Source organism: Nelusetta ayraudi, unplaced genomic scaffold (assembly GCF_046127955.1).
Source record: "Nelusetta ayraudi isolate G7.1 ecotype Tasmania unplaced genomic scaffold, CSIRO-AGI_Nayr_v1 ptg000011l, whole genome shotgun sequence".
NCBI classification, from domain to species: Eukaryota; Metazoa; Chordata; class Actinopteri; order Tetraodontiformes; family Monacanthidae; genus Nelusetta; species Nelusetta ayraudi.
In genome coordinates, this window is record NW_027466061.1 from 16,690,725 (window position 1) to 16,703,688 (window position 12,964).

The following is a 12,964-nucleotide window of genomic DNA, read 5'->3' on the forward strand; positions in this document are numbered from 1 at the left end:
GTACTTTAAAATCAGGGGGAAATGTGATCGGTTTCAGGTCATTCAAATGTCCAAATGTGAGCATGAAAACAATGGACATCACACAAAGTACAAAGTAAATTTTAGATTTCTAAGAATCAGTTATCACTATTACAGAATCTTGCTAGACATAAACAATCTTAATCTTTGAGCATAAAAAAGGAAATTCCAATTTAAAAAAACAGAATTCTGTGATGTAAAGGACAAACTGCACATCATTTTACTGATGGTTTTAGGCTCATTAGGTACTTTGTGCGCTGAATGGGAATCCTTTGCGAATTCATGTGAAGTAAATATATATTGAAAAATAGATAAAGGGCATAAACAAAGTGTAAAAAACTACATAGATCTGCATTTTTTGTAAACCTTATGTGTTATGTCATATTTAAGAATACCTATCTTGTGGCTGTCACACATCTTATTCATTTAAAATTCAAAAGATTTTCAAGATTTTTGAAGTACTTGAAGCCTTGAAATGCAGTCGTGGTGTTTGCAATAAAACTAGATAGGAGTCATTAAGTCATAGCAATTAGAATTTGAGGAGTTGCCCTGCAGACAAAAGCACAGGAGCAGCAGACGCTTTTGAAGAAATTCTCTGACTAAGACTGTGCTGAGGACAGCACAAAACGCAGTGAGTGGAGACCGAGTGTTTGGTGATCAGCTGTGCCTCCCACGCAGGCATTAGTGAGCAGAGAAGACGGTGATTATCCAGGGGGCAGTGGGGGAGACAATGCAGAGAGGCTGCTCGGGGGACGCGTTGCTCAAAAACACCAACGCGGCTGACACTCGTTAACACAAAGGGGTACGTAATTGCATCTGTGCAGCCTAACAAAATGCTGCAGGAGCATTTCCAAAGACCCCCACATATACACTGTGAGAAGACGGAGCCGATAAAGGCAGAAGATAAGGACATCACGAGGGGGGGGGGATCAATCAGTGATCAGTTTATCAGCTCATATCAGTGGCACACAAGCAGAAGCTGATTGATGGTCCTACCTATATTCAGATGGTTGCTGTACTTCCCCAGCACTGCAAAACAAAATGCAGAATGAGTGGTGAGAAACATTAAAAAAAACAAAAGAAAAACACAATCGCATCCACTGAGACACAATGACGAGAGTATATCAAGCATGTTGAGGAAGGCTCATCAACACACTGTTGCAACATTAACAACTTTGGATAACCTTGACATGTTGACTCAGGTTAAACATTAAGAGGAGGTTGTTTGTAAGTGAAGCAAGTGACTCGGGAACCACTTAGAAACTCTTGCTACACATTGACCAAAAATAAATGAATAAATAAAACTAGGGCCTCCAACCAGCGGCCGTCATGTTCACTGCAGCCATTAGGAGTAACTGGAGGCAAAACATTTTCTCCACTGAACCCGTAGCGGCGGTAAAGGTGGATTCGAAGGTGGGTTCCCGCTGCTGATTGGCAAAGTTTCATAACTGGATAAAGGTCGGGCAGAAAATATGCCCTTGTAAATATAAAAACAGTCAGAATTGAATTGACGTCTAATCTCAGCCTTGCAATTGAGAAGAACAAACTGAAATAAAAATGACTAAATCAAGCATTTGTCAGATTTCGGATGAAAGGTAAACCTGGTTTAACTTCTTTTTTTTCAAGATTGAGATGTGAGAGTTTACGAGCACCTGAAAGCTTCATCAGGGCGGGAGGAATTCCGCTAACTTAAAACTCATTCAGGACCAGATTTCGACAAGTTGAAGAGCAAATCTGCAGGATCAGTCAGTTTCAGGACTTGTGTGTGTGTGTCAATCAATTAATCAAACTTTATTTATAACACACTTTTCATACAAAATAAATGCAACGCAAAGTTTGTAGGTGGAAAAAACAAAAATCACATTGTGACGTCTTGTTGAAATGTGGTCCTAAATAAGTTTTAAGTTAGCGGAATTCCTCCTGATGAAGCTTTCAGGTGCTAGTAAACTCACAATCTTGAAGAAAAAGAAGTTAAACCAGGTTTACCTTTCATCTGAAGTCTGACAAATGCTTGATTTAGTCATTTTTATTTCAGTTTGTTCTTCTCAATTGCAATGCTGAGATTAGACGTCAATTCAACCACCTACAATAAATCCATCTCAAAAAGTCTGTTTCCGTCCTTCCAGGGAGTACTCACGGTTGAGCAGGCCCAGCTGCAGCAGCGACGCCAGGGCTGTGATGATCATAAACATGAGGAGGCCGCCACGCCGCCCCATCAGGCCCACCGCTGGGCACAGGGCCATGCAGGACGCCACGGCGATGCCAGCCATGGTGAAGTAGTCTGCATAGAAGTTGTGGAACATGGTGATCTCCTCAGCCTCGGGGTCCACCATGCTGCGGGCGAAGCAGTGGTGGATCCCGTAGCCGGTCAGCCTGTGATGGAGAGCAACACATGAGAGGAAGGGTTGAGATGGCTGGTGAGAGGGAGAGGAAGCCTGGAGATAGAGAAATTAGCATCTTAAGGGAATTTAAAGAAAAAGGAGAGAGGTTCAACGGATTTGCAGGTTCATCAATCAGGGGGCAGAAAGAAACTCCCCACACCCTCTCCCTGGGGTTGTCTAATGCTTCATAAGGACACGGCTCATGTAAAATTAATGCTGACTTGGTGAGACGGGCACAGCGTGCTCTGAGGCAGAACTAAAGCAGTGCATGTCTGGTTCGAGATAAGGGAGCAGAGGAGGAGGAAGAGGTGGAGAGAAAACAGAGGTGCTGGTCAGCGCTGCATCCTGACTGCAAGTCTGACAGCACGAGAGGGCGCGCGCGCACACACACACACACACACACACACACACACACACACACACACACACACACACACACACACACACACACACACACACACACACACACACACACACACACACACACGCACACGGCGGACACTTACGAGTTGACGCACAGCACGACGATGTTCTTCCACAAGTTGCGCGTCCTCACCATCTTCACGATGCAAGTCTTCTTAGGCTTCTTCTGCAGGGCTCCCTGCAGCTCTGCAAACGCAGACACAACAGTCGCCGTCAGCAAACACAGTCTCACGCAGGGTAAAAAGACACATTTTTCATATTTTTTTCAAAACGGTGCAATAGAGTCTCCTGCCAAAAATTCCTGCTGTCAGAGGCTTTATGGCAGAGTGTTTGGATCCGAGCTGAGATAAACATTCATGTTATTTCCCTGAGGGAGTCATCCCAAGGGGATCAATAAAGTCTGTCTATGTCTATGTCTATGTATGTCTACTGTTCGTCAGGTGTGATACAAAGAATTTGGTATTTATCCTTTTTGAAAAAGATTGGAAATTGAAATCTATCTTACAGTGGCCGACAAGGGCCAAGCACATTTCAACTGCCTAATGCGCCTTAGTTGGCGAGAACAACTGCAGGTATGGAAACGAAATTAACAAACACAAACACAAGTCTAAAAAACAAGGTACAAAAACAGGATTGTGGTGCAAACGAAAAACCGCGCTGTAACATAAAAACATATACACGTAATCATTCAATGCGTTGCAAACAGAGAAGCCATGCAAACCAAGAAAACACACGCAAACGAAAAAAGCAGCTGCATAAAGCAGTCACTACAACGGAAGTGCTCCAAACCTGCAGGGGGCGCTGTTAGCAGAACAGCTCAATGGAGAGACACACAAGTAGACTGAGGGCTGCTGACTAGAAAGTTTCTAATAGAAACTGTTGTAAAATACACTCAAATAAAAGTCACATGACCGTGCTAAGCTGTACTTTCCCGCTGTTGTTTGAAACACTCAGCCCTCCTCCTCGGTCGACCTGTGTGTCTCTCCACTGAGCTGTTCCGCTAACAGCGCCCCCTGCAGGTTTGGAGCACTTCCGTTGTGGTGACTGGTTCATGCAGCGTTTTTTAGTTTGCATGTGTTTCCTTGGTTTGCGTCCGTTGTGTTTTGCATCACTTCTCTGTTTGCAGCGCATTTGATGATTAAGGATATGTTTTTAGGTCTTGCAGTGTTTTTTCCCCCCGTTTGCATCACTATCCTCTTTTTATACCTAGCGTTTGTGAATTTGCGTCGTTTCCATACCTGAGTTTGTTTTCGCCAATTAAGGTGCATTAGGCGGTTGTATTGTGTTTGGCCCTTGTCGGCCACCGTAATATCTACCATATTAACAACGATTTCTAGAAGTAGGAGTAGTAGCACTACAACCAATGTAAACAGTAAAACAAAAACTATAACTATGATTACTACTACTACTACTAACTATTAGAAAAATAACCACATCAACAAAAACTGTTACAATTACAGTTGTAATAGTTAAATAGTTGAAATAGTGTTTTAATAGTGTCTATAGTGTATGCATGTCTGCTCAGCGTTACATGTGAATGACATTACAGCCTATTTGCACTTCTAACATTATATTGATATATTTATCAATTCAATCAATATATAGGAGTAGATCACACACACACACACACACACACACACACACACACACACACACACACACACACACACACACACACACACACACACACACAGAGGTGGGGCCACAAACGACACGCAAGACGTGAAAACACTGGTTGTTTTGGTATCAGGCAGCCGGTTGCCACGGAAACACGACCTCCGCTCCACCGGTGCCGCGTGCTCCCGCTGACTCAGCCATGCGCCGGCATTCCGCACCGCTGCCTCAAGGTTATCTCCGGCTGTATTGCTCAGCCTCGTCAGTGATCACCGGCGGCAAACCTCTGAGGAACGGCCGTCCCCGCCCAGATCTATCACACATGCAAACGGCTCCGCTCGGAACAGATGACCTCAGCGCCGACTGCGCAATCACCTGCCGTGTCTCCCCTGACTGAGGAGAAGCTGCCGCAGTGAGAGCGCTCGGCGGCACCTCTGCACCGCGCTCGGTGGCCGCGAAGGAAACATGGGAGGGAGGTCGAAGGGCGTCAGCTGCTATAAAAACAGAAGTGGATTCAATTTGTGTCCATCAATGCTGCATCAGCACGCAGTCCGAGTTCTGTCGGCAGTTCTGCTGCCAGTGGTTCCTCTTTAAGCCTCTTGTCTTCCCTTCCCCTGCACTGACTCGGTTTTTCTAAATGAGTTACCGTAATCAGCACAGTCAGAATGAGGATGTGGGGCCTCACAGTTTTATGATCATGTCCACCTCCGTCCAATGATATCATCCATTTATCTGTATGTGCATATAAGGCAACAACCCAACTAAGAAGTACTATTAAGAGTGGCAGTAGTAGTTATCCAATTACTAGCATTTGTTTATAGTTTGGGGAGGCCAACTCCTAACTCAGTTCATGCACAAACAGGAATGCATTGTTTTCTGTTTTGTTTTATAAATTAAATTAAAAGTGCTTTTAATTGAGAAAGTTGAGATCAAAGCTTAGAGAGATGCTGAGCTTTTTTGTGTTATTCTGTACATTCTTGTACATGTTGCTCTTCTTTGTCATTCTATTGTAAGATTGTCCTATGATGTTGTGAGGTGAATATTACTTTAAACTGATCCGATTTTCCTGTCTGCAATTCAAATGTACCGTCAGGTACAAATAAAGAAACCTTGAATCTTGAAGCCGTTTTTAACCCGGCAATGTTAGAACTTTCCTGCACCAATCTCGGCCCAGCGTCTGCACATTAACACAACTCTGTCCAATAATTTTAGTTCAAGTTATTCCAGGTCACAGTGATTTTTTTTTTTTTTTTAATCGCAGAAGTTTTAAACATCTTGCAGATATATGTAGTTTCATGGAGACACAAACTTAATGGAAACATTATCCCTTTCAGCCACAGCTGTACGCAGCAGCCCGGAGGCGCTAAATGTTTGGAGGTCTGAGCATGACCGCCATCGACCTCAGGGTCAAAGCACCCGACCCCAGCGCACCTGCCGTCTCTCTCTGCAAAAGCGTGTCGACTCACATCGGCCCACCCAGTCCCAGATGAAGTTAATTATAAATAAATTATGTTGCTATGGGAACAAGCAGGAAAACTGCTCTAATGCTGTCAATCTGGCTTGTTTTGGGGGAGCGACAGATGGTGGACGGTCTGGTGAGGAACAAAGATGAGTCCTCAAAAAGCTCAGATGTGACAATGCAGCGATCAAAAAGGGAAACATTTGCCTAAATTTAAAAAAAAACAAAAAAAAAACATCAACATTTTTTTTTTACCGGTGAAAATATTATCAGCTTCCTGCTCCACGTTCACTTGGTTCTTCTCTGCGATGCGTCCCATGATCCACTGGGAGCGGCCGTACTGCTGAGTGGCCAGCAGCCAGCGCAGTGACTCGGGGAAAATCCTGTTGGAGAGAAGCGAAAACTTAGACGATATGGATATGAATCTGCCTAGTAGCTTATAAAGTCAGTCCTCCAGCGGTGTTCAGCCATCCTGACTCAAACATATCACAGGTGAAAAGCAATAATTGCAAAGGCAGAGTTTCAACATTTCATTGTATCTTGGCCAGTAAATTGTCTTGTTCAGAATTGGAAATGTTAATTCAAAGGCAAAGTCGAAGAGTCTGAACTCGTGGAATAATAAACAAAGATTAGCCCGTTTTATTGGTTTAATGAGGCCATATCACAATAATCACTGTTTAGGTTTCTCCTGCATACACTATTTAAGTCCAAAACAAAGAAAAAATGATCTCCTAATAATAGCCCTCGCTCACCGTTTCTTATTCTCTAAACAGGAAAGTTTGAATCCTCTGCAATGTGGAAACTCTCCAGTCCAACCAGCTGCTGCTCTGGTATATTTGCACAGCGAGGTACTAAATCCAATCTGCACCTCCGAACACTCCGGCGGCTTCATCATAAATGTCGGTACATTCATGCTTTTGGCATTTCCATAATTCTCCTGTAGAGGCAAAGGAAAGGCCCACGACTGCTGCAGAATTTGTGTATCTCGAGTGTGGGTGTTGTTTGGAGCGGCTCGATTTGCATGTGTGGGGGAAAAAAAAAGGCTGCAGTGTTGGATAAATCGAGTTCACTACCCAACACTGATCTGTCACAAGTTGTGGGTCTTTCTCAGCCTTTTCATCCATCCGGGGAAGCGAAGGATGGGAGGAGAAGAGGGAGGGGTGGGGGGGGTGGTCAGAAGTGATCCTGGTGGAAAATTCTCATCAATCACCCGCTGCTTCCGCACTCTATCGTGCACTGGCCCTAAGAGCAGTTCATCACTGCTGCCGGGGTTTCGGAACGGTGAGCAGAAATTCCACCTTCACGCTCATCGGAAACGCGGCTGAAAAACACCAATGCTTCAATACGTATTTCTCCTTGGAGTTGGTGTTGTCTTTCTTCTTGTTTGAAACTATGCTGCGTCAGCACTGACGTAGCACAGTGCAAAACACAAAGTACAGAATTTCCCCGTTTTTGTTCCCCCCAGTTTATTTCTCCTCTGAGATAAGAGGTGAACTCAAACAAGGAGCAAGCAAACAGGTCCCAGGCTTAGAAATGGGTTCGACAAGGTGTGTTTTATCTTACCAGATGTAGGAGAGCATGAGCACGAGCGGGCAGATGATGACAGCCTGGAGGACCTGCCAATCGCCGCAGAGGTAGGCCACACCGGGCATGAGCAGCTGACCAGCCAGCACCACGAAACTGGCCACCATGGTCATGGAGAAGCGCCATGCTGGCAGGCAGAGTTCAATCCCTGGCAGGGAGAGGAAGCAGAGGAGGCAAAAAAAAAAAAATGGCTTATTTGTTCAGGAAGGAGAAGAACATGTGAAGCAGTGAGGCACGAGGCCCATTCTCAAGATGCCCAGCGTCAATGAATTGGAGCATCGCCATGACAACCGAAATTCTCTTTAACAGCGTTCTGCAACAGCGACGCGAGTCTCTCGTCTGTCAGCGAACTCTCCAGGAACAAGAAAATGTGTGCGCTGTGTGTGATAAAATCTGTTCTTTGAGTGCGCACCTCCGGATATTAACCCTCGGTGATGTCAAAAACGGCAGCAATACTCCCTGATTAATGAGGAGATAAAAAGCATCAGTTTTAGCAAGACGCTAAAACTAAGTGTTCCTGCAGGAGGCGAGAGTGGAATATGATTTTCTATGATGTTGCGTAGAACATCAGAACATTCTGGGTTTTTTTCTAGCAGTGAACAAAGCTGTTCCACTGGAGTCTGGGATGATGAGGGAAAAAATTTGATTTCATGAATACAAATGAATTAGCAAAACACAATGTCAGGAACAATTACTCCCTTGGGTTCACACAACTCAATCAGAAGCACAATTTTGTACCGCAAAGACCATAGACACACAAAAAAATCTTAGACTTGTAGGTGCTTAGTGCTATGAATAACTCCCACTAAGGTAATTGGTAATTTATTTATGCTTTGTCAAAAGCCTGCTGATGAAAGCACAATACAGCGAACCGGTTCTGTCAGACAGACATCCCATTGTAACTTGAAGATAAATCGTGCGGACATGAAAAATATTTATATTAGATCCAGATCCCTCCCTATAAAAGAACTCCGCCATTAAAGGAAAACACCCCCTCACACTCTCACAACAGCAGACAGGCCAGAAACACTGTGCCAGACAGCGATGACGCTTATATCGTGGAGGATTGTTCTGATGCAACACCAACACAAACAATCTGCCTTGGGGGGTGGGGGGCAACATGACATTCCGTCATTTTGTTGTCACTTCTTGAACTAATCTGCCGATCACGGCGCCGGTGGAAAAAAAAACATCACATGGCGTGTGTGACATTTGGGGGACATCAGCAAGTACAGTGTCCAGATCGGGACAGCGGGCTGATGTGAGAGTCAGCCTCACTAGAAAGAGCTTCCTTGTGCTCAAATCTTCTCCATCAGAATGGCACCGATTCATTCAGCCGGGTAATTAGCATGCACACTGCACTGGCAGCCAGGAACCACAGCCACAGTCTGGCCCTGTAGCCACTGCAGTGTGGAGGATGGCTTCACATCAAACCACAGAGAGCCGCTGTTCCCCCAGCACCGGCCATTCTCACACTGTCCCCGCTTCATTTACCTCCCCTGCCACCGCCCCAAACCTACCCCCTTGTTATACAGCAGCGCTTTCTGTCTGTCTTTTGCCCCCACTAGTCAGTCTTTTCTGCTGCCCAGAAATGTTAACAGTATCTGCATGGGCCTTTCAAGGTGACAGGGCCAGTATAATACAGTGGGGTCTGCTTCATTCCAACAGAAAAAGACCGGAATTTCAATTAGGACCAGGACCCCTTCTGAGGACATGAATAATGCTCTCTGTTCACAGACACTATCGCAGCTGGAATGACAAAGCCAATGAGCTGAGAGCAGGGCGATGGGTGCAGGACCTGCTGAGTTTGAACCAGCTAACCCTCGAGACCCCCTTTCAGTGTGTGTGTGTGTGTGTGTGTATGTGTGTGTGTGTGAGACTGGGAGTTAACAGTTCACTGGCACTGCATGGGATTTGAATGCTTCGGTTATGTGTAAGGCATCATGTGAACAGAACAGGCCACTGCATTGTGACTGGAAGAAGGAGGTCCTTTGAGGGATTGTGGGAAACAGCAAAAAAATTTTTTTTAATATATATATATAAATACATATAAAATCCTCTGGCCAGACGTATGGTAGACAAACTATTCAATGCTGTGAGGGGATAAATAATAGAGTAAAAGACACAACAAAATCGTTTGCCAGAGTTCTGCAGTCGGAGCTGCAGAATTAGCGCCAGAGATTGCACAAAGAATACGAGGCCTGAGCTACTTACCCCTGCTGACCCTAATCCTCCACAACTCACCAGTTCAGCACACCCACAATGCCTTGCTACCACCGCGTTCTACTGACTCAAATTCTGCCACCCACCATCTCCTCTGCTGTCCTATTCAACAGGCGAGCCGAGGAATCTCAAGACTGGGCGCAACGCAACCATGAACAACCCAAACACATCGGGCCCTCGATGCGGAGGACGCGGCAGTTCGAAAAGATGCTCGATGATTGGGGCTGCCAATCAATTAATTATGATGATAATCCCAAAAGGAGCTTTGGCTGTTTTGCTGACTCTGACAAAAGATGACCGGACCTTCTGGTCCGCGCAGCTCAGGAGCTCTCAGGAGTCGACTGAGCTGAACATGTTGACCACGAGAGGCAGTGTGCTCACAAGCTGCAGCAGCCTTTCGCTCTGCTAGCAATCCCACGACGTGTACGCACCCTTTCAGTCCTGTGAAGCTGCCTTAGGGAGAAGGCAGCGGCGGCGGTGGTGAGGATGTGTTCCCTTCTGCAGATATCTTTAACCTCTGCTGGTTGGGAGCAACATCCTATGGAACGAACCTCTGGCAAAGACAGAATCTCTGAAGCTTTGGGTGCACATTAGGCGCTGCTTCCACTTTCACGTCTTACACTCTGCTGATGGTGACATGCTAGTTAAATGCTAGACATAAAATGGGAAGTTTCAGTGTGCCCTCAGGCTAAAGCAGAAGTGACTATTGACATTCCAAGTGTTTGCTGACCTTGCACCTCAGCTAGATCGCTCTCAGGCGACATGAGAGAGACCCTAATTCGCCTTGAAATTCATTTGAAATTCCATAAACAATCACCTTCCAGGGACATCCAAGCCGCTATTGAAAAAGAACGTGAAAACAGGAAGAACAAGTCATGCTGTGAACAATGGCCGCTGTTTTAATGGTGATGTTGCCACAGTGACAGTTTGATTAAACAAGGGTTAATCCAATCATAAGAACCTGCTTTTCTTGATGGACGTCATCTCTGCTTGGTATCCACCGTTAAACTGTTCCCCTCCACAAAAACAAGATAGAGGCAGGAAATAAATTACCCCGTCTCATGCAGGGGTATAGAACACTGCAGCTTCATAAAATGCATTTCCATTAAAAACCGTCAGAGCCATTCATCTGCTGGACCACTGCCTAAAGAGTTGCAGCGTTCCACACCACTGACCTGTTTACCTTGGGGGTTTTGAAACTGGTGACATCAAGGCCACAGCCAATGATTCACACTGTTGTAAACGTGTTAGAGTCCGTCCTTTTGTGTACTGCAAAAAAGTGATTTCCATTGCTTGGAGTCCTATTCAAAGGAAGCCACACCATTGATTTGACAACTTGTTCTGATGGATGCTCGGAGTCTAAGTCTGCTCCCACATGGAAATGGGCTCAAAGACGAGGTCACGTATATCTCATTCTTTATGCTTGGGAGGCAGTGGGGCGCCACCTGGTCCACTTCATGCAAACAAAGCAGCACACCATGAGCCTCACAAACTGCTGATAGATGCCGCCCATATTATTGATTACTTGTAATTGAGTTTCTGGGTTTCGCCGAGCTCATGCAAGGACAGCATGGAGACCCTTTGAAGTGTGATCCAAGACAGAAAAAGCCTTCTCGAGACCCAACTCCTTCTGATCCTGAGCATCCTCGGGCTTTTCCAGCAGACACTTAGTGGTTAAGGGATCAACATAACACTGTCATCAGAATGCACCTCTGGAGCTCTGGTCTCTGACTGGAGTTGATGGCAGACCAACAAAACAAACATACTATTTTGGGGGAATATTTAAAGAGTGTGATGCTGGTAGTGGTCATTTCCTTCACTGGAATTTTTTTTGATCAGTGCAGCTGTTGGTAGTGCACTACAACTACACCTGGTAAAAACTACGAGACGCCTGTCACTTATTCTGGCAAACAACCTCCAGTGATGCTCCCATCAGGGGTTTCGCCAACATTTCCTTAGTTGGTATAAGGTGGTGGTAGGTAGGGTTTGTCCACACATACTTATATACCAAACTCTCCCTTCTTGTGAACTCTGATATAAACCTTCACGTGTTTAGAGCTGCAGTAAAAACAGCAGATAACCTGCTCACAGGGAAAGATCTTGTTTTTTTTTCTTTTTTCTTTTTTTAAACACTTACGAAAAGAAGGGCCAAAGGTTGACAAAGCTGATTGCACCAGTTTGTGGACTTCATCCAGTAGTTTGGAGCAGCAGTTGGCTTGGTATTATATCATACGGTATCTATTGCAAACAATGACTTGTGGAAATGGTTTTCACTGTGGCTCCTTTACAACACTTACATGAATCATAATGATTAAAAAAAAAACAGATGGTGTGTGCCTCAGGGCCTCATGTGTAAGGGGAGGATGTCTGCTTTGCAATCAGAAGTGCAAACTTGGCACAAAAAGGAAACTTTAACCCTGCTGAGAGGAAAGGAAACCCAGTCTGCACCTTAACCTATTTACTACCGTGGGGAACAAAGGCGAAGGGGTGAAGTTCGCACAAAGACACATCAGTAGGGTTCAGCGGCGATATCTATCCAAGAGCTGTGTGAGACCCGCCTGCTGTCCTTGACGGGATGCACCGACATCACGGAACATGGAAAACTTCCGACCTGGGCTTTTTAGATCTGGCACCGACTTGCGCAGGCCAAGCCAGGTTGAGCAACATCCATTGGGAGCATGCGCAGTTTAAAGATAAACAATGTGCCACAATATGCCGGCGAAGAGGAATCCGACACGGGGACAAAGAGAGCGAGTTTACACAGATAAACACAGAGCGCTCTCGTCTTTCTGATGTTGGCGTGCATGCAGGAGAAATGCACCTCAACGCACAACGAGAGGAACTCTGACGCCACAGTGACAAACTGGGATGTTCATCTGCTGTGCCATATTAATGACTAATAACTAATAATTCATTCTATATCATCTTTAGTGCCTGAATGGACTGGTTTCACACGATGCTCCGATGAACGACTAACACCTTAATGAATGTGTAATTACTATTTATGGCAAAAAAGGAAAAAATAAATCTAAAACTATTATTTGCATCATTAAAAAAGGAAAGCTTTAACTAATCTCCATATCACTAAATTGTCATTATGAAGCCAAATATGCATCAGAGAGCATTGCTGCAATTTTTGAGCTGTCTAAACTACCAGTGCACACGATTCAGCAAACACTGTGTGTGTGTGCGTGCATGCGTGTGTGTATCCTGGATCACTGCCTGCACATTAAGTGTACAAAAGGAGTTGCAGCAAACACTC

At 45.1% G+C, this 12,964-nt stretch overlaps 1 protein-coding gene across 1 annotated transcript in view; it reads right to left on the reverse strand.

Annotated features, from left to right (window-relative positions):
• LOC142885221 (solute carrier family 22 member 23-like) overlaps window positions 1-12,964 on the reverse strand; it is a 33,967-nt gene that overhangs the window by 5,665 nt on the left and 15,338 nt on the right. The window contains exons 4-8 of the mRNA XM_076021469.1: window positions 7,459-7,627; window positions 6,151-6,278; window positions 2,906-3,008; window positions 2,156-2,391; window positions 1,015-1,047 (exon numbers count right to left, since the gene is read on the reverse strand). Of these exons, the coding sequence (XP_075877584.1) occupies window positions 1,015-1,047; window positions 2,156-2,391; window positions 2,906-3,008; window positions 6,151-6,278; window positions 7,459-7,627 (669 nt within the window). The remainder of the gene's footprint in view (window positions 1-1,014; window positions 1,048-2,155; window positions 2,392-2,905; window positions 3,009-6,150; window positions 6,279-7,458; window positions 7,628-12,964) is intronic.